The 23104-nt window shown below is 39.0% G+C and overlaps 1 protein-coding gene across 2 annotated transcripts in view; it reads right to left on the bottom strand.

Annotated features, from left to right (window-relative positions):
* Positions 1–23104, bottom strand: part of rftn1 (raftlin, lipid raft linker 1) — a 154917-nt gene that overhangs the window by 57986 nt on the left and 73827 nt on the right. For both annotated transcript variants that reach the window (XM_062957592.1, XM_003222168.4), the window contains exon 5: positions 11395–11725. In XM_062957592.1, the coding sequence (XP_062813662.1) occupies positions 11395–11725 (331 nt within the window). The remainder of the gene's footprint in view (positions 1–11394; positions 11726–23104) is intronic.

Raw genomic sequence — 23104 nt, 5'->3', positions numbered from 1 at the left:
TTTAAACTAGATCCACTGGGGGAGGGGAACAACAGCCTGGCGAACACTATATTACCCACGACTACAGGGAACCGCCAAAAGGCTAAATGGAGGGCTGCACAAACACAGCAAGGACCAAGTACAGAGAGCACAATAATCCCAAATAAACAGCTCAAGGGGAGGTCACAGGGGCTTACATGTCTTTACACTAATGCTCAGAGCATGGGAAATAAGCAAGACGAACTCCAACTCTTAGCACAGCACCACACATACGATGTCATAGGCATCACTGAAACCTGGTGGGATGACTCCCATCACTGGAATTTAACCATTGAGGGCTATAACCTCTTTCACAGAAATAGAACAAAGGGGAGAGGAGGGGGAGTAGCTTTATATGTCAAAAACAGTTACGTTGCAGAAGAAATGCAAGACTGTAATCTGGGAAACCAGCTTGAAAGCATCTGGATAAGAATCAAGGGAACCGGGATTCAAAAAGACCTTGTTGTGGGTGTCTACTACAGACCTCCGAGTCAGGATGAAGGACTTGATGAAGCTTTCTGTCAACAGCTGACCAAGCAGGCACAAAGAAGAGATATAGTAGTCATGGGCGATTTCAACTATCCCGATATCTGCTGGAAAACAAACTCGGCCAAGAGTACAAAGTCCAACAAATTCCTCACTTGCCTTGCAGACAATTTTATGATCCAGAAGGTAGAAGAGGCAACAAGGGGATCAGCAACTCTTGATCTAATCTTAACAAATGTGGAAGACCTGATCAATACAGTTGAAGTGGTTGGATCCTTAGGGGCAAGTGACCATGTGCTCCTGCAGTTTGCAATACAAAGGAATGCTGAAACTAAGAAAAGTCAAACACGCATTCTGGACTTTAAGAGAGCTGACTTCCAAAAAAATGAAGGAATTACTGAGCGGCATTCCATGGACGCCAATATTAAAAAACAAGGGAGTTAAGGATGGATGGGAGTTTTTCAAAAGTGAAATACTCAAGGCGCAAATGCAAACAGTGCCAACAAAGAAGAAAAATAAGACAAATGCAAAGAAGCCAGAATGGATGTCCAAAGAACTTCTAACTGAGCTAAAGCTCAAAAGTGACATGCACAAGAAGTGGAAAAGGGGAGAAATCACCAAAGAAGAATTCAAACGTATAGCCAACACCTGTAGGGAAAAGGTTCGCAAGGCTAAAGCGCAAAATGAGCTCAGGCTTGCCAGGGACATAAAAAACAACAAAAAAGGTTTTTTTGCTTACGTTTGGTAGAAAAAGGAAGAAAAAGGAGGCGATAGGGCCACTGCAAGGAGAAGATGGGGTGATGGTGACAGGGGATAGGGAAAAGGCAGAAATGCTTAATGCCTTCTTTGCCTTGGTCTTCTCACAAAAAGAAAGCCATCTTCAACCTCAGCAACATGGAATGGACGAAGGATTGGGGGAAATCCAACCCCAAATAGGGAAACAAGTTGTCCAGGAACACCTGGCCACTCTAAACGAATTCAAGTCGCCAGGGCCAGATCAGCTACATCCAAGAGTATTGAAGGAACTAGCGGAAGTTATTTCAGAACCACTGGCAATCATCTTCGAGAGTTCTTGGAGAACAGGAGAAGTCCCAGCAGATTGGAGGAGGGCGAATGTGGTCCCTATCTTCAAGAAGGGAAAAAAGAACGACCCAAACAATTACCGTCCGGTCAGCCTCACATCAATACCAGGCAAGATTCTGGAAAAGATAATTAAGGAAGTGGTCTGCAAACACTTAGAAACAAATGCGGTCATTGCTAATAGTCAACACGGATTTACCAAAAACAAGTCATGCCAGGCTAATCTGATCTCTTTTTTCGATAGAGTTACGAGTTGGGTCGATACAGGGAATGCTGTGGATGTAGCGTACCTGGATTTCAGTAAGGCCTTCGACAAAGTCCCCCACGACCTTCTGGCAAACAAACTAGTTAAATGTGGGCTAGACAAAACTACGGTTAGGTAGATCTGTTATTGGCTAAGCGAACGAACCCAAAGGGTGCTCACCAATGCGTCGTCTTCATCATGGAAAGAAGTGACAAGTGAAGTGCCGCAGGGTTCCGTCCTGGGCCCGGTTCTGTTCAACATCTTTATTAACGACTTAGACGAAGGGTTAGAAGGCACGATCATCAAGTTTGCAGACGACACCAAACTGGGAGGGATAGCTAACACTCCAGAAGACAGGAGCAGAATTCAAAACGATCTTGACAGACTAGAGAGATGGGCCGAAACTAACAAAATGAAGTTCAACAGGGACAAATGCAAGATACTTCACTTCGGCAGAAAAAATGGAAATCAAAGATACAGAATGGGGGATGCCTGGCTTGACAGCAGTGTGTGCGAAAAAGACCTTGGAGTCCTCGTGGACAACAAGTTAAACATGAGCCTACAATGTGATGCGGCAGCTAAAAAAGCCAATGGGATTTTGGCCTGCATCAATAGGGGATAGCGTCTAGATCCAGGGAAGTCATGCTCCCCCTCTATTCTGCCTTGGTCAGACCACACCTGGAATACTGTGTCCAATTTTGGGCACCGCAGATGAAGGGAGATGTTGACAAGCTGGAAAGGGTCCAGAGGAGGGCGACTAAAATGATTAAGGGTCTGGAGAACAAGCCCTATGAGGAGAGGCTTAAAGAGCTGGGCATGTTTAGCCTGCAGAAGAGAAGGCTGAGAGGAGACATGATAGCCATGTACAAATACGTGAGGGGAAGTCATAGGGAGGAGGGAGCAAGCTTATTTTCTGCTGCCCTGCAGACTAGGACACGGAACAATGGCTTCAAACTACAGGAAAGGAGAGTCCACCTGAACATCAGGAAGAACTTCCTCACTGTGAGGGCTGTACGGCAGTGGAACTCTCTCCCCCAGACTGGTGGAGGCTCCTTCTTTGGAAGCTTTTAAGCAGAGGTTGGATGGCCATCTGTCGGGGGTGCTTTGAATGCGATTTCCTGCTTCTTAGCGGGGGGTTGGACTAGATGGCCCATGAGGTCTCTTCCAACTCTACTATTCTATGATTCTATGATTCTATCTGCACCCAGAACGCACTATGAACCCAAACAATGATGGATCTGGTCCAAACTTGGCATGCATGCCCGATATGCCCAAATTTGAATACTGGTGGCTTTGAGGGGAATTGGCCTGGACATTTTGGAGTTGTAGATACTGGGATGTATAGTTCACCTGCAATAGCACTCCGAACCCCCAACAGAACATACTGCAGGGGTTTCTGCAAACTGACCTTGATTTTGGAAGTTATACTTCACCTGTATTAAAAGAGCACTGAACCCAGCCTATGACAGATCTGGACCAAATGTGGCACACAGACTCAACATGACCTACTGTAAATACTGACAAATGTTTTGGAAGGATTGCCCTAGTATCTGGGATTTGTAGTAGTTCACCCCACCCCCAGAGAGCACTGCAGCCAGATGATGACCAGCCAATGACAGATCTGGACCACACTTGGTGCACAAACCCAAAATGACCAACTTTGAATATTTGCAGGGTTCCCACGATTCTGGGAACAGTAGTTCACCCACACCAGACTGAAAATACCTAACATTCAAAAACAAACGATGCCTTTTTCAAATAGCCTGGGCATTGCCAGGTCCCCAAGCAAGTATAGATATAAAGACAGATAGGCAGCTGTGAGGTAAGCTTGTGGCTACTGAGGAAGGCACTAAATCTCCTCTCCATACATATAATTTTGCGGGATATGTGGTTCAGCAATGCTACATAAGAAAAGGACATTGGGATTACTATTGATCTTAAATTAATTGAGCCAGCAGTGCAATCCTGTAACAAAAAGGTGAATGCCATTTTAGCCTGCATGAATAGAAGCAAAGCTTTTAGTTCGATTGAAGCAAAAGTCCCATTATATTCTGCCCTGGTCAGGCCTCATCTAAAGTACAGGCAGTCCCTGAATTACAAACATCTGACTTACAAATGACTCATAGTTAAGAACGGGGGTGAAACAATAGGAAGTGAGAGAAATCTACCTCCTAGGAGGGGAAATATACTCCTGAAAGAGTTATTCTCATGGGGAAAAGGTGCCTCAACTGAAGCTTTATCACCACTTCTTGTTTTCCCAACAAGCCAAAACTTTCAGAATCCAATTATCACAGGAACAGAAAGTGAGATAAATCTTCTGAACAGGGGCACAGATAGAGAAACAAACTTCACAGGGGTGTTAACCCTTCCCAATGCTATCCAAAGCTTATACAGTGTTCCCTCGCTACTTCACTGCTCACTTTTCGCTCCCTTCCTGTTTTGCGGGAAAAAATATTCTTTATTTATTTATGTATTTACCCCATTGCTGCTTTTCCTCCTCAGGGCTGCCCCTTACCTGCCATGTTGCTCTGGCAGCCTCTGCTCCTGCAGCCAGGAAAGAAGGAACACCGCTCTGCCCGTTGAGTGAGCGAGTGAGGGAAGGTGGGTGAGAGAGAGAGAGAGTGAGTGGGTGGCAGCAGCAGCAGCAGCTCCTGCTTCTGCTGCCACTCCAGCTGGGCCACAGCGGGACTTGTGGAGGACTCCACCCCCTCTTCCCAGTCCTCCATGTTTCCCGGCATGGCCCAGCTGGAGCGGCGGCAGACGCAGGAGCTGCCACCGTTGCTGCCCACCCCCACTCTCTCACCCACCCTCCCTTACTCGCCTGCTCACTCACCGGGCGGAATGGCTTTCCTTCTTCCCTGGCTGCAGAAGCAGAGGCAGCCAGAGCAACATGGCGGGCATGGAGCAAGGGGCCCACTGGCGCTGGTAGGGAAGGCTTCACTGGCTCCCCGGGGCTTGCAAGGGGGAGAAAGGCCACCTAACTATTAAAATAATGTATAAATATTAACATAAAAATAGTGTCCCTACTTCGTGGATTTTCACTTATTGCGGGTGGTCCTGAAACATAACACCTGCGATAAGTGATGGCTGGAGTTACACTTTAAAATGTATCTGTCCTGACTTACATATAAATTCAACTTAAGAACAAACCTACAGAACCTATCTTGTTCATAAATTGGGGACTGCCTGTACTACATTCAGTTTTTGATGCTTCATTTTAAGAAATGGACCATATTTGGAAAAGGGCAACAAGGATGTGAATGGGCATCGAGAACAAACATATAAGAAAGGTTGAAGGCCCTGAGCATGTTCAACCTGATGAAGAGAAAACTGAGGGGTGACATTATTGTAGTCTTTAAATACCCCAAGAGCTGTCATAAAGAGGAAGATGCAAGTTTGTTTCCTGCTGCCTCAGCAACTAGGACCAGGTCTAATGGTTCAAAGTTACAGCCAACTAGATTGCAACTGAACATTAGAAGGAACAGTAAGAGCGGTTTGACGATTGAACCAATTGACTGGAGAGGTGGTGTGGTCTCCTTCTCTGGATGTCTTTGAAAGGGGGCTGGTCAGATACTTGCTGAGGTGTCTTCAGCTTTATGATTCTATGATCTCAGATCAAACTATTGTCTCAACAAAATAAAGACTGTTCAGCCTATCTATTGTATGAGCCAGACAAAATGGATTAAGTTGGTTCGGGCTTTGGAGCAATTCCAAAAATATTGCCCATTCCATGTGCATGTGAGAGCTATTCCAAGACTGGTGACAAAGATAATTAATACACAAAATACAATCTACATCATCTATCTGGTTTAAAAATCCTCATGTATGAACTCGTTTTCAAACACTAACTGAGAAACCAACAGCCTCATCCCATGCATTTTCACTTTGCTACTAAAGTAACACATACAGTATTGTTAATAGAAGCATCAAGAGTTTCAGAAAGTGGATAGAGAAGACACTGATGCAAACAATTTTTTTCTTCAGCACGTGGCCCTTAAGTCAGGTGAGAAGCCTGCAGCAACTGTATCAATTGAACCAGTGATACAACCTTGGAGGAAAACATGTTGTTATTTTAAGCAGAGACACCAGAGATGGAACTTCATATTTTCTGAATTGATAGCACTATCATATCACAGTAAAATCCTGAGATTTGTAGGTTAGGAAGAGGTCATGTCCTCTGAACAAATCTTGCTAAGAAAACACCATGGTAGCTTCACCTTAGAATAGATTGGAAGTAACCTGAAGGTACACAGCAACAAGAACAAGCATCTCACCCAACTACAAACTACAAGTTTTCATAGGATGTAACCATGGAATTATGTAGCCACAAGGAACGTTTCATCCAACCCCTTCCCATGCAGGGTTCATGACAGATGGCCAGCCACCCTGTTTAAATAGAAAATCCACCTTGATATTTGGATGTTTAACATTTTATTTAAAAACTTCTTTGTCAAAAAGAAGTGGGCTCCAAGAGATTTCTAGGTTTTCTTTTTGGTTGCTTTTGTTTTTATTATGAGAGTCTTATGGCTGAATACTGACCCTCAGTTCCAGTGCTGTTGTCTATCCCAGCCCTACAATAAATACAGATAGACTCTCTTATCTATGGATTCAATACCCATAGTTTCACTTACTTATACTGTACTCCAAAAAATGTTTTTTTCAGGAAGTGTTTATTTTCTTCTATAGATCCTGCAGTGGGATTCTATAGTATGCTTCCAGTCCAAACATAATCAAAATATAGGGCTTGCTATTATCAATGGATTCAGGTATCCACTGGGGTTTTTGGAATATATCTGCCGCAGATAAGGGGATAGTACTGCACACTAAATAGTTTCTCTCCTCAAAATGGCTCATATTTCAGGATGGGAATGCACATGTGGTATTGTTATGTATTGATGATGTGAATTATGTTTTCTTTTGATATTGATGTATCTGTATTTATTGTACCGTATGTATTGTTACATTATGAGTGCTTTGTAAGCTGGTTTGAGTCCCTTTTGGAAGATGGTGGTGGGGTAGAAATAAAGTTTTATTATTATTTATTATTATTTACATATAAATGATGTTTTCAACCAGTCTGAGCGATGTTTCCACCAAATTCTGTATCTATCAATCCATTAATCAAAACTTCATTACAGTCCAAAAAACCAATTCTGTAACTGATCCTAGTATTTATTTACCTACTTGCAATCAACAAAACAAGGGAGCATGGCACAAGAACTAAAAACAGTAGACAAGTTAGGTTTAAACCTACACTATAGTATTGTCTATTTGAAAACAAAACAAAACAATCCTTTGCCGTGTGTGTGTGTGTGTGTGTGTGTGTGTGTGTTTTGTGGGTCCAAGGAACTTCAAAAAGATTGGAGGAAACTATAAATTCTCAGAAAATTGCAGACACACATATATGGAACACACAAGATTGAAGTTTGATACTGCAATTGAAAAAAGCAATGGAAACTTAAATTCATCAGATTTCTCATATTCAAAATGTATGAATGCATAGTGGAAAATATGAGCAGTTTACACACATAAAAGGCAGATGTTGAGATGCTGGCTTGGCAAAGCCATCCAACTGCTGACCTGGGATTTATAGAGATCAAGAGGATTGCTTTATCTCATTTTGTAGTCATAGGAAACAGGATGAGATTTTCAGCCACGAACTTTACAACTCAACATACACATATTAAACAAGAATCCAACATTATTTCAACATCAGCAATTATGTTGTAAATCCTGTTGTAAATGGAAACACATTTAGATTCTTGTTAAAAAAGTTAAGAATACGCTTGGGGTGGGATATAACTTGTTGCCACTCACACATAAGGCAGAACAAGATATGTGGGTAAGTCAAACTAAGAAAGAAAGGGAAGGAAAAGTACAAAACAAGTGCACTAGACAAAATCAGAACTTTGAAAGGAGAGACTGTAAAAAATGACTGCATTGACCAAAAAATTATTCCAACTTAGCAAAAAAAGATACTAAAAACAGGGATTATCTTTCAAAAGATAAAGCAGACATTGCAAAGAAAAAAGTGAGCTTTCCCTCTGTGCTCACATGGGAAGAACAAAATGAATGCCAAAAACCTGAATAGATTTTCCAGGTTGGACAAGGAAATAAAATGCTGATTTGGGTCTGAAAGCAATAATAGGGAAATCAGATGTACAGTAATGTGTGGGGGAATAGTATTGTGCTACAGTAAGGTAGCTCATTTTCTCATGCAATCACAGTGCAGATTTCTCCAAAACTATAGTCTGTTAGCATTACCACCAAACTACAACATGTAAGAAATGTTCTCAAAGGAAGAAACCACCCAAACAGGCCATAATCAGAAAATAAATGATTCCCCTGCAAAAGAAATAACTTGGCTGTTTGTTTTACTTGATCACAGCAATATTGGTTCCATATGTTTCCTTGCTGATGCCCCACTGTACTTTAGGATCTTCAGCACTATTACTATGACATCTTACACAGAAGATTAAGAGTGGGGCAAAAAAGTCAAAGCACCCATATATGCCCATGTCTTATGTTCTTCCCTTGATAACTTAAAACATGCTTAAATGGAGCAATGGCATGGTGTCAAACGGCATTAGTTCTACAGTTGACAGCGATGAGAGAATGGGCCTTCTCTGTGGCCGCTCCAAATCTTTGGAACTCCCTCCCCAAGGAGGTTAAAACAGCCCCCTCCATGGCATCTTTTTAAAAAGCAGCTAAAGGCCTTCCTGTTCACACAAGCTTTTGATGAAGACACTTAGCTGTAATGACAGGAAAGCTAACTTTTATTGAGTCATGCTAATGTTTAATATCAGTCTTGTTGAGTTGCCTGCAATAACGATATCAGACAAATGCTTAAAATATTTTTTTTTATTTCTTATTGTAAATTTGTTTTTGTAGGTTATTGTTTTACATATGTATATTGTTTCATATAGTCTTTTATATAATGTTGTAAGCCGCTTTGTGTCCCATTTGGGGAGAAAAGCAGGATATAAATAAAGATTTATTATTATTGTTGTTGTTATTGTTGTTATTGTTATTACGATTATTATTGTTGTTATTATTATTATTAAATGTTTGCATGAATCTTAACAATGGCTTGGAGTAAAAAACAAGCCAGTTTTTATCAAATAAAATCAAAATCTTTTATTACAGTCATAGGCCAGGATAAATGGTGTACAGTTTCATAGAAGCATTGTACATTAAAATCTAAAAGGTTAAAAAACAAAAGTATGTTGAAGGCTAAAGCACAAAACTATTTAGAGAAGGGAAGAAACTAAAAAGGGATGGATAGGGAGGGAGATTGATGGAGAGGTAGGAGCATTCAGGGGTACAAGTCAAGGGGTGGGATGAACTGATTTATATTTCAGTTACCTGGTAGTTAGATTGTTAACTGTTGGATCCAGTTATCACTCGATGGATTTTAAGTGCTGCTACGCAAAACTTGGCAGCATTGTAGGTTATAACTGGGTTAATATCTGAGAGCAGCAGGGTGGTCCTGTTTTTAAATATGTGGAAACTGTACAGCATAAAATACTTCACATGCAAGTAAAAGAAAAGTTTGAAAGGAAGTGTAAAATCAATCTGAAAACAGAAAGCTGATTGTGAGTTTTATCCAGTTTTGGACTTCTGGTCATACAAGAGCAGACTGCAGTTTAAAGAGGAGGTGGCATCTCACCTTCATTCCACAAGGTTCAAGACAAGCTAAGCAATCTCCTCTGGGTATCTAGAAAAACCTGAACCTGTTTTCAGTACCAGACAAGACTGATATAGGGGGATGAGCAATATCATTAGATCTAGAACTAGAATCTTGTGAAACCTGGGTCATTTCTTGTCTTTCAGATAGAGTACAGTTTTCTTTTCTCCTTTAAAAAATGTTTAGAGTCCATGCATCTTTCAAATGACTCTTTAGGAAACAAGGAGAATAAAACCTGGTTCTCCATGAAGAAAAATTATCTTAATTGTTAACATACTGTATTCTATTGTATTGCAATATTTTTGATGTTTTCCATGGCTTAGTGCTAAGTACCATTTATTATTTCTTATTGTTATCAATGTGTCTCCTTTTCTTTCAAAGTGAAAACTTCCTGCACTACTAAAAGGTAATCTTTGCAAGTTTTTTCCCCTCAGGAAATGGAGGAAGTCTCAGAGAGATTACAGGAGCAGGTCTACTTAGAGGTACGATTTTTATCTTATACTCAGCATTCTGACTCTCCAAACAGTACAACACATTCTGTATTTTTGGTCCTAAAGTAATAGGAACCAGAGCCCTTGAAGCCACAACTGTAGACCTTCAAACAACATCCTCCAAATTAGGGGACCTGAAACATGTAAGAAGAAAAACACTGGAAAATCTATTATATGATAATGTACGGATTGAGATGTTGCTTTCTAGCTACACCCTAAGTAATTTAAAACCAGGAAAGAGGGAGAGGGGGCCAGAGGGAGGGATGAAAGATAAAAAATTCTGCCAGATGAGCCTAGTTATTTTAACATTTACAATTAATCTTAACTTGTGAGCTAGAAATTATGCTAAAGAGAAGGGCATAAATAACTGCTCTCCAGTTTAAAAAAGCGGTCATATGGGATTAAAACCTCAAAAGGCGCTGATGATCAAAAGTTTTTAAGATGCACGTTACAAAATAAATAGGTCTACAACAATTATGTGTTTTTTCTTTTTTTAACATCAAGAGTTACCATCTTAAACTGAGAAGTGAACATATTCATTGTAGAAATAAATTAATTCAAAACAAACAACCACAGATTAGGTAAAGGTGAAGGCTTTCCCGACATTAAGTCTAGTCGTGTCAGACTCTGGGGGTTGGTGCTCATCTCCATTTCTAAGCCGAAGAGCTGCCATGTTATCCATAGACGCCCCCAAGGTCTTGTGGCCGGCATGACTGCATGGAGTGCTGTTACCTTCCTGCCAGAGTGATACTATTAATCTACTTACATTTCCATGTTTTCAAACTACTAAGTTGGCAGAAGCTGGGTTGAACAGCAGGAGCTCACTCCACTCCCTGGATTCGAACTGCTGATCTTTCGGTCAGCAAGTTCAGCAGCTCAGTGGTTTAACCCGCTGAGCCACGGAGAGCTCCATAGCCACAGTTTACTGTGGTGTATTAAGCTTTAGTTCATAAGTGAGTGATTGCTTTAAAATAAACTCTTTCCCGCTGAAGTAGCATTAGAAGCAATTGAATGAGAAGGAGTAATCTTGCTTTCAATTATATGTTATCAAGCGATCAACACAGAGTGTGCTCAAATGGATTTCAGAAGTATTGACTATACCTTACAGAATCACCATAAATGCAACATCTCCAAATGTATATACAGTCTACACTTGTGGTGTGAATTGTTCTACCATCCCAGAGATGTATTCTAACCTGAGCCCTCTATCTAAAATTCATAAACCAAGTTATAGATCAATAAAGCTTATCATCATTAAAAGGCTTGTGAAATTATTCCCTTGCAATTCCACAATTGTACAATGAATAGCAGACAAATCAGTTTCAATACAACATTGAGGTAATTCATTTACAGTACCCTTGGAAAACTACTGGTACTTGCATTCTCACCTTGAAGATGGCCTCCATTTTCCCCAACTGAGCTTAAACTGAGATGTTCAGTAACCTGCCCTTCACCTCCTGGGTCTTCACTGGAGTCTACACACTGTTCAGCATCATCTTCTCTTGCTTCAGAAACACTGTAGCCATTCGTGCAATCTGCCCTGTCATGATCTGGTGAACCACAATCTTCGGGAAACTCTGATGGATTTTTGTCACCTTTCAACTCTCTGGAGCTGCTGCTTGTGGATGTTATAGCACTGCTGCTCTTGGAGTTCATCTGGGAATCATATTGAGGTATGATTCCTACAAACCTCAAGCCCCGACTTGCTGCATCTTGAATCTATAAAATCAAGATAAATTACATTTTAATTTACACATTGTCTTCCAAGAACAGAAGTGTTTCAAATGATTCTTACACCTGTGCTGACACCCTCCTGATACCAGCTTCAGGAAATACATCAAATACATCTAGAGTCAATACTGTCTGCATGATTCCAATAAATAATATTTACAAAAAGGCTACAGAGTATAGCATTCTTCTCCCAGGGGAGAGACCATTATTTTATGTTTCCTCCCCCACCCCGAAATGGAGCAATAAAGATCTCATCGGATTTGTACAATACATTCCTAAGAAGCACACTAGAATGCATTCCTTTAAAGAGAGAAAGAAAAAAAAAATGTAAACGCAGGGAAAACTAAGGAACACACAGGATTTCAAAATTAATGAGTTTGCTTCCTTTTTTTAATTAGTTAGTAGCATGCACTACATAAAAAGCCACGTATAAGTGTTTTTCCTCTTAGATTTTTCGGCAATCCTGAATATTTTTAAGATCTATATTTTAACTATTTAAACCAATCAATGCAAAAACATCAAACTTTAAAAAACAAGACTGAAAACTGTATTCCTTTTTTTTGCCAGGATTGCAGCAAGATAAATTAGGCTACAAAAATGTTTTTGGCAAGTCTTCACAAACAGCTTTCTTGTTGAACATTCTTCTAAGCAACCAAAAAAACAGGGTTTGGCGACTGCATGGGGGCAGGGGCCAATTTGTATCCCTAAGCAGTCCATGCCTCTATCTCCCTGGATTGAACATCACTCCAAGCCACCTTTTTTTGTATGTGCTAATTTTAACTTTTTATTTTGGTATTCAAAGCCTTGGGATGTGTATGTTTATATGTGTGTGTGTGGGAGAAGGAAGGAGAGAGAGAGAGCGTGCCTGAAACTGTCACATGGCCTGGGGAAGTTTGGGGTAATTTTCGGCAATACAAATATTAGCATAAAATCTCTGTTTTTTCCTAACACCTTTTCAAGGGTTTGGGGTTTCTGGAGTACTGCAAAAGTGTGGCTCAGGCATCAAAGGTGGTTCATTAAATGCACTTTCTCCACCCACGAACAAAGGGAAGAATTGGTGCAAAAAGACATATGCATATGATACTAAGGGGGAAATTATTCATACAGGACCTAGTGGTTGCAAGGAATCACAAAATACATACATCACAATGTAGAAGTGTGGATACTGAAAGCAGAACTGCATGCATTAACCATGTATGAAATGATATAAAGAATGGCAGGAAGCAGATGTAGCTGTGTGGAATTATTTTAAAAAGAAGGGAGGGGATAATTGTAGAGGATAATGGATTGGGAACCAATGTTTACTGTCCATTTAAAGCTTAAAAAAACTTCATGGAATGAGACCAAAAATCCCAAAATGATCTAATTGATATCAAAGAGTGTATTAAAGTAATAAATAAATATTACTTATTAAAAGTATGGGGAGAAGCGACATTCCATGATATTCTACAGCATTTCTTTAAAAGTAACTTTGTTAGCCTTTTGTCACAAAAAAAATAACCTGTCAATTTCAAAGTTTGTAGGCAGCATTGAGCAAAAGCGTTTCAGAAACAACAATCATTTCATAACTTGTCGTAAAGAAAAGCAGCATGGGGAACATCCTAAACAAAGAGAAAAACACGATATAGTGAAAATTTAAAACATCTGAAACCAAGGACATTTTGCTACTAAGTAATTTCTCTGGAACTGGTGGGCTCTGTAGCATAGAGGGAAGTGCTGTAACTAAACAAGGGGAAACTGATAGACATAAAATTCTCCAGCTTCCCACAAATGTTGGCGAAAGTGGAAGAATTTTCTGTTTGCTCAAGTAGGCATTAGGATATTATGTTGGGTTTTCTTGCTTTCTGAAACCAACATCTTAATTATGAAAAATATTTAATGGAACAACAAAAGGAGAAAAATAAAGAATGCCAACACAGAAAAAGTTGTTAAGAATTGCTTATGGTGAAGTGTATTTGAGAACATATTTATTAAACTGTGGGTTCCAACCCCAAATGGGAACTGAAAATTGGGGGAACAGTAAAAGGTCGCCACCTAGTGACTGTTTTAGATAGCAAAAACATGCAATATTTACAGTGCATTCTGCTGAAAATCCTTCAGCTCTACTTCATTAAAAGGGAAAATGGCTTGTTTAGATAGCCTTGCAAATGCTTGTTATTACTAAATGTTTTATTTTTATACCTACTTTGTATACCTATAATCCTGAAGTCATGTAAAAATGTTTTGAAATAAACGGGGAGTGGAAAAGTTTAAGACACCCAGTACTGTATTATGGAAAACTGTTCCCTATGTTCCGATAGCTGAGCCATCACTTACTTACACTGAAAGGTTTTCAGCAGGACACATAGCAACATTATTCCAGTCCTGTGCTTTGTTATTATACTGAAAATATATTAGTGATTGGCTGCAGCAGATAAACTAATTAGTGTGAAACACAGAGGCACAACGAGATAGCCACATATGCTCATAATTAGAAGTTCAAGAACAATCCCATTATTTTTTAAAAAAATAATCTCACAATATTACAATGAGCTGGGCCTTCTCCCTCACACCCACAGATTTTAGGTACACAGTGCCAATATCACTCATTATTAGGAATTAAAATCAAGACAATACAAGCTATTTCAAATGCAAATAAGACAGAATCAATTCTCCACATGAGCTGCATCCTAACAAAGAAGGCAGTCCAAAGAAGCAGGCATTTTATTCAACTTTTTTGTTTCTCTTTAGAAATCGGAGAAATAACAGTGTATGTCAGGACCCAGGCTGCAGAGCACCAATAACCATACACAGAGGCCAGAATCTATCTAATATCTTTATTGAGAAAATATATAAAGTTAATAAAAGCAAGTGTAGAAAATAGTTCAGAAGTAGACCTTTCAGGAAAGGTCAAAATTAGTCCAAGAAAACAATGTCCAATATGAAATATTAAGGTCCAAAGTTGTAATCCAATAACCGAAACACTCACTTTGCCAAGCAAAGTGAGGGGAATTGACAAGGTCCTTTAGTCCATGAAGCTTAATGCAAGGCTAGGAAGCAAACTAGATTCTTGGCAAACAAGGCTTGATTCAAGGCAACAAGAAGCGAGGAGCAAGAACTGGGTCCGTGGGAAATCCGTGGCGAGGTCCGGGGAACAAGGCAGGGCTGGAACGAGAACAAGGTCCTGGAAACTGGAGTAGCGTAGTCCACACACAATCTACTCCCGAAGCTGACGAATTGACTCCGCAAGGAACCCTTTGTGGGCAAGCATCTATATAGGATCTTGTTTTCCCGCCAAAGCAGACTTTCTCTGGGGAACAAGAACCGAAACCTAAACTGTCCAGATGCAGGACTCCTTAAACTTTCCCAAGGGAAGTAGACTTAATCTTCTAATTGTCTGGCAGCTATCCGGGCGCTTCGGCGAGTCGCCTCCTGCGCATGTCTATCTTGATTATAATAAAGGCGGCGCGAAAATGTGGGAGATTTCTCCTCAAGGCTTGTTTGTCTGACTTCTTGTGGGCAAACATCCTGCAGCTGCAAGGGCTCCAAATCTGGCAGAAACGGTGGGAAACCCAAGTTTTCCTCTTCATCTGCCACAACAGTACTAGGAACGGGACTACATGGCCCATAAGTCATCACAGTGTATCTTCCTGCAAATGTTAGGAATCATCCAGCTTCCTAGCAGCCATGCTACTGAGCTGAGCACATACACAACACCTGGACGGCAGAAACACCTTCCTCTTTTATACTATTGTTGCAGTTTATATGTTCAGTGGTCTAAGGGGAGGAATTGAAGCTTGCTTCCTAGGAAACCAAGAGAAAGCTGAATATCACGGTTGTAGCTTCTGGAGTCAGAGACTGGATTTGTCAGTAATAAGTGTCAAGGTGAATGAACATCGTACATAAATTAATAGTCTGGTGGAGGTAAAAATTCAGATGTCTACAGTGAACACAGAAACTGTCTGATGCATTTCACTACCATTCAGATTACTGTAAGGTATGCCAGTTTCAGGACTAGACTACAGATATTGAGCCAAGATGATGCATGAACCTGAGAATGAGGAACCAGAATAGAAAAATTAAAGAACACAGGAAAATGACATTTAACAAATCAATGTAGGGCAAAAAGGGGATTCTCTAAATCAGTGGTTCCTAACCTTTGGGTCTTCAGGTGTTTGGACTTCAACTCCCAGAAATCCCAGCCAGCTTACCAACTGTTAGGAACTGTGGGAGCTGAAGTCCAAAACACCTGGAGGCCCAAAGGTTGGGAACCCCTGCTATAAATAAATCAAATTTATGTTAAAACCTATACTTGCAGTCTTTTCATATGTTTTATTATTTCGAATGTTGCACAAACAAAATCTTACCTAGCTGAAAGAAAAACTCAGGATGATCGAAACTGCAAGTTTGAAAGTTGAACAAACCAAATAGTACATGGCAGGAAAAGGAACCGGGAGAGACTGAAAAAGCAGCCGTTGCTGGTTAAAATGCTGCATAATTTCCTTTCTGAAAAGATAGCTGCACAGTTTTCAATTTCAGTACCAAATGCTGCAGTTTCCAGAAAACAATACAGCTTTTTGTGCAAGATGAGAAACCTTCATAGAGAAGATGTGTATTTCCTATCATTATGAGAGGGAAAACTTCCCAAAGTGTTTTGAAGCTATGAAATGAAAAACTGTTCAATTGTTGTTAACATCCATCAGCAACTGGAAAAATTGCATTTCGCTGTCCTTGTGTCAAACTGATCTTTGCATACCACACATCTTTATTGGGAAAGGGGAAGTAGAAGGGATGTAGCGGTTCAACTGTAGAGAAAAATAATCTAGGTATGCTCATAATTTTTAGATTAAGAATTCTCAGAAATTCCAGATTGAGAATTTGAGATTGAGAAAATACAGTCATTCACTATACTGTTGCTCTTTTGGTCGATCAGTGTCAATTAACTGAAATACATCAATCCTTGGTGCCCTTTAACAAACAAGGTGTTTTAATAATAAGTGAATAATAAGTAATGTTGGTGGGAATGAAAAGAAAACAAAGATGCAGAAGATTGTCAAACTGATTTGGAGATGTTGTAAGATGAGATCCTGTATTTTCTGATCTCAGAAAGCCTAAAATGTTCATCATTACACAGGCAGCAATCATTTTAAGAGATTTGTACTCCATATGAGAATAATTTTAGGTTGGAAGATGACAACAACTTTAAAAGGAGAAAAATAAACCTTTGAAATAAAATGTGTACCAAGATCTCCTTCCCGAAACTAAGCAGCAAGAATTTCCTTTCCATTCTCTTTAAATCCCATACCTGGCCCAGCAGTAACAGTTTAATTAATTGTTTTATCAAAAAGATAATTTGGTAAATTAGGATTAAACAATTTAAATCATTACTGTTTGTGCTAGTGAATTAGCTCCCTAATTTCTAAAAGTTGATGTAATCAAACTAATTTTCATAGTTGACATTCCAAGCTCTGCCTATGTCACAAAATAAATGTTAAGAGAATGACATGAAATGGCCCCATATATATTGCTTTGGGAAACATGTAAAACTGGTGCAAAAATGGAAACCAGTAGTGTGGTTTCCTCAGTCTAGTTATTTGTAAAGTTCAAATGTTGCAAATGAAGAAGTGAAGTTTTGGGTTATGGGGATATGGTAGAGTAGTGGTTCTCAACCTGGGGTCCCCAGATATTTTTGGCCTAAAACTCCCAGAAATCCCAGCCAGTTTACCAGCTGTTAGGATTTCTGGGAGTAGAAGGCCAAAAACATCTGGGGACCCCGGGTTAAGAACCACTGTGGTAGAGGGACAGGATGTTTACCTGCATGATGTTGGATTTAGGCACGTGAGGCCCCAACAGAAAGGAAAGGCACAAATACGTAAAACAGTTAATTCACCATTACCCGCCTTATTAATGACCCCCTCCTTTCCTAAGAACATACCATTTTAAAACCAATGTAATCAAGTATTAGATGTTATTGCATTGTGAGAAAGGTATTTATTCCCAGGAAATATCAATTAATTGAGTAAGAATCTTATATTTATTTAAAGAAAAAAAGCACTTATAACAGAAGATTGTTATTCCCTCTAGTGTCACGGCAAAGTAGATTATACCACATGTTTTAGATTAAGCTGTATGTTTTAAAGGATTTTTGTATAAATAAATTAACTAGCATTAAAGCTACAGGGAGATCAAATAACTTCAAAATTCATAGGACTATACATGATGTAGGTTTAGTAATTTCTCGACTTCATAAAGCTACACCCCAGTTTACACTGGTGTTAGTATAAAGGATACAGAAATAAAATACACTTTGTTGGCAAGAATAAAAAGTTCACTGCATTCTGTCATTGAAATAGCAAAACAAACAGGTTTCTGATTCAAAAATTACATAAAATTTTGGATTCATTTCTATTCGTTTTAAAATCAAAATGAATATATGGTTCTTGCTTATTAGAAACAGGTTTGCTATACTGAGAGCCAATTTTAGAGACAGAGCACCCAATATTTTAAAAGGATGTGTTGTCTGATATACACATCATGGATAATACACCTATTGGCCATAACAAGTACAAGATGGGATACATGGGATATCTCCAGTCTGTTGATGCAATATGCCACTTTATAAGATGCCATGTACAATTAGAGAGGAGAATTATTTTTATTCTAACATAATTCACACTTCAATGTCTTTATATATACAATTCTTTATACATACACATTTTATTTGAGTTAGTCCACAAACCACAGGTGAAAAAAAATTAAATGACTAATGCAGACTTTGGAACACTTTTATTATTGAGAGAATAGATGTGGTGTAATGATTGAAGGGCTGGACTGGGAGACCAGTAGTCTTTGCTATCAGAAACGACCTGGTGAAGCACCTGTCTGAAGCACCCATTGGCATTAGTGAACAACTCTTAACATTCCAAAATAATCTTGCCAAAAGCCAGCAGGCAACTATCATCAGTGCCTATGCATCAATACTAGATACTGATGAAGATATCAAGACAATTTTTTACTGTCAGCTAGACACCATCCTATTGGAGATACCGAAGGAGGGCAAAATTATCCTTAGGGGATTTTAATGAAAGAGTCAGACAAGACTTCAACCTGAGGCCAGGGGCGATAGGAAAAGATGGGGTTGGAAACAGGAACTTAAATGGCATTCTGCTTCTCACCAAATGTGCAGAACACAGCCTTGTCATCACCAACACACTCTTCTGCCAGAAAAACAAGCTCAAGACATCATGGAAGCACCCCCGGTCAAAGCATTAGCACCTCTTAGACCACTGTGATGTGCTTCTCACAAGAGCAATGATAGGCATGGATGACTGCTGGACAAACCACATGTTAATTTGATCCATGATGGCCATCAAGATCACCCCCAAACGTAGACTCCAAGGAAGAAAGATAAGACATAAAATGAACACCCAAGCCCTTCAAGAGCCCTCCAAACGAGTCCTTCTCCAAACAACACTCAAGGATCATCTGCCCATAGACACCCTGAAAATGTTGAGGAACGTTGGAATAAACTGAACACCTCAATCATCACAGCCTGTGAAGAAACCATTGAAAACCAAACTAAGCAACAAGAAGACTGTTTTGATGAAAATGATAAGGAGATCCAATAGTTAATTGATAAGAAAAGGAAAGACTTCCAAATATGGCAGAGACACTAACTGTGCTGCTAAGAAAAAGAACTACGCATTGAGGCCTAGTCCACTCTTTTTTTGATGCCTGTCTTTTGGACTTCCAAATTAAAACAAGGATCCCTTTCAAATTACCAATCACAAAACAAAGTACACTAAATGCAAAATACATAGTAGGGGAAACATGTGTTATTACAGATGTCTTACGCTACTGTAGGGAGTACTTTTTCTAAATATAGTCTTTATATACTATCAAGGTTGATTGTCATAATGGTCAGTTACCTATAGCCGACAAATTCCTACTTTTCCAGCTAGGCAGCAATCAACCCAAAGATTTTCCAAGATGCTGTAGGTCATTGGTATTTTTTTCGTGTCGAGAGCGACTTGAGAAACTGCAAGTCACTTCTGTTGTGAGAGAATTGGCCATCTATAAGGACGTTGCCCAGATGTTTATGTTTTACCATTCTTGTGGGAGGCTTCTCTCATGTCCTCGCATGGGTAGCTGGAGCTGACAGAGGGAGCTCACCTGCTCTCCCTGGATTCTAACCGCTGACCTTTCGGTCAGCAGTCCTGCTGGTACAAGGATTCAAGCCATTAACTGTAGACATCAATTCTCATCACCTCAATCTGCAGTGGCTTGGAAGCTCCTTGATTGTGGTGTTACCTGGCTGAAAAGATAGCTTTTGGGGGGTTACATTTTCTTGTTAATAACAATAAAGATACCCCCCCCCTCCCAAAGACATGAGATCACAAATCCAGTTTACATTCTCATAACTACTAAACAGAATGCCAGCCAATGTCTCAAACCACTGCATATCAACCTTGGAAGAAATTCTATGCAAGCAGTGGAATTGTAGATAGAGTGTTTTTTGGAGGGCATAATTAAATATCAAAATATGCCAAATCAATAGGTTTGAAACTTTTAAAAACTGGCAGCTAAGGCTACAAGTTTACAGCCATACCCCAAGGAGGCAGAATTTATAAAATATAGGGAGATCTCATGCAATGACACAAAACAGGATAAGAGTGCAGTAATAACAGGCTATGAAATTTATGTCCAGATTTAGTTAACTGTTCATTAGAAAGATGTTGTTGCTTATCAATATCAGTCTGTCTGTTACACTGCGAGTTTCACATAGCTCATACAAGTTCATGATAGGATTTCACCAAACACCAAATAAATGTAGCAGGACAATTTAATAAAATGGAGGCTAATGTCTGGGATAAGAACTTCAGCTCACACACTGCAGATAGAGAAATATGAGAGTTCCAAACTTCTCTTAACTGTTTTGACGCCAGGAAGTGGATTTTCTTGGCTTTCACCCAGAGAAGATGTAGGCTCCAGCTATACTAGTGTACAGTAATTCAACCCAGCTTGCAGTGTTTTAGTTTGACTTGGATAATTTTGCAAACTAATCATTAGACCAACATGGTTACTTTGCTAATACTTTAAAAAGAGCTTGGAGTATGAATCATGCCATAAAGAACGCTGAGACAACCAAGCTAAGTGAAAATCAGACATTGGTACTTTAAGCCTGGAAAGGCAACTTCTCAATGCTCTGTCTCAATACCACATTCTTCAGATATATCCAGTTCAATCGGTCAAGGTACCAAATAAAGTTATTTAATAAAGTTGGTTCATTAGGCAAAGATAGGAAAAAACATTCACTGAGATACCAAGTAGGCATGTAGTCTGTAAAAATTGAGAATGGCTGAAGAGAGAGTATTCTTCTGATGGAAAAAATCCCCTTTACAGAATGTACTGTATATACTTGAATATAAGCCAACTGGAATATATGCCGAGGCACCCAATTTTACCACAAAAAAACTGGGAAAACTTACTGACTTGAATATAAGATGAGGGTGAGAAATGCAGCAGCTACTGTTAAATTTCAAAAATAAAAATAGATACCAATAATTAATTGAGGCATCAGTAGGTTAAATGTTTTTAATATTTACATAAAACTAATTTAAGATAATAACAAGACTTTAATAAGATAAGACTGCCCAACTCTTTTTATGTATAAACTCAAGTATAAGCTGAACCAAATATAAGCCATCCAGGAGTATAAGCCAAGGGGGGCTTTTTCAACCTTTAAAAAGGGCTGAAAAACTTGGCTTATACTCGAGTATATATGGTATGTTGTGTAAACTGCTTCACAGTGACGTTTATATGAAATACACAGTAAATTGTTCTTTTCTGTACAAGTGAAACATTGTAAAACCATCGTTTGATTAAAATTACAGAGCTATCCCAGTTAACAAAGGCTCTGATAAAGGAGCTTCTTTTTTCAGGATCTTTTTCTGTAAATGTATAATTCACTGACAGACTAAACCCAGAAAGTACTCACTAATGGCTGTTCTTCAGCCTGGAGAGAAATGACTAATGGAGAGCCTCAGAGTTCTATCATGGGCCTGGTGTTCTTTAGCATCATTATAAATGACTCTAACACTTCAAAACAGTGTAAAACTATTTAGAGCCTAACAATAAATTCATATGCAGTAGTTCTTTAAAATCAAATAAGCAATATTCAAGTACACTACAGTATAGCATATACTCTCACCTAAATATCATCAAGCTGAAAAAAGCCTTATAAAAATGCTGATTCATGAAAAAAGGGAGGCATCTTAAAAGAAAACCCAGATTTATTTTATAGAAAAATAAAACAGCTTTAGGCTTGGTTTTTAAAGCTATGAGCGATAAAAGGCACCAGGTGTACTGTATTACAGCAACATGCAACAGAAAGATTTTTATGCATCTGGAAGAAAATTATTCTGATTTATTTCCCAGCGATCTTTTCTTCTGGCATAATATTCAACTCAATAAAATCAGTGCTTTAATCAGATACCAAAAAGGAATAAGATAACATAGCCCGACAGACACTATGCATGGGATCCAGCTATTCATGGTATCGTGCGCTCATGCTGCAATTCCATTAGTTTGAATAAGGAAAAATGAGGCTAAATTATAAATATTTTAAGGATGCTTATGAAAACTTTAATGTTTTTATCCAATTTTATTCTCCTATATCTATTTGACTGTTGTACATAATATTAAAACAGGCTAAAATTCTTTTACACAGGCAAGAAAGTAGTAACTGGTAGGAGAGTAGCAGGCTCATTATAATGAATAGCACTAATACAAGGACTATTGAAAGTTCATACTGCCATTATTGGTCCTCAAATATATGTTTGGTTTACATTTCAATTATGAGACCATGTTTCTGCAAGCAGCATTCAATAAAAACTACAAAATCCTATGAGATGAAGAATTAAGCCACATAGCTATTTTGTAAACTTTCATGACTGTAAATATACAAGAGAAAGTGGGGTTATTAAAAAAAGCCATGTGGGCTTTGGTATACTTTCAGAAATGTAGTAAATACAATTACTTTTTAAAATAATTAAAATATTTCATTACTCATCAAATTAGATGAGCGTGGAGGGGACTGGATGTATTTTAGGGGAGACTATGGTGTTTATCACTCTAGTTTGTTGTTTCAGGTTATTAAACACATTCTTTTTGCAAGGGTTTTCCTACTAGGGATCTCCAGGACATCCCTAAGGAAAGAGCAATGAAACCAAACCCACACAGTACCCACTACACTCCCACTATTGCAATAAAGCAGAATAAGACATTCATGCCCAAAGTAATTACTAAACCATATTGATTTGGGTCCTCACTTATGAATTATTCTCAGTGGGAAAGGAATATATCTCCAAACAGTTATCAGTGGTACAC

This window comes from Anolis carolinensis, chromosome 6, assembly GCF_035594765.1.
Source record: "Anolis carolinensis isolate JA03-04 chromosome 6, rAnoCar3.1.pri, whole genome shotgun sequence".
NCBI classification, from domain to species: Eukaryota; Metazoa; Chordata; class Lepidosauria; order Squamata; family Dactyloidae; genus Anolis; species Anolis carolinensis.
The sequence above is the reverse complement of the archived record's forward strand: the minus strand, read 5'-3'. Positions and strand labels throughout refer to the sequence as shown.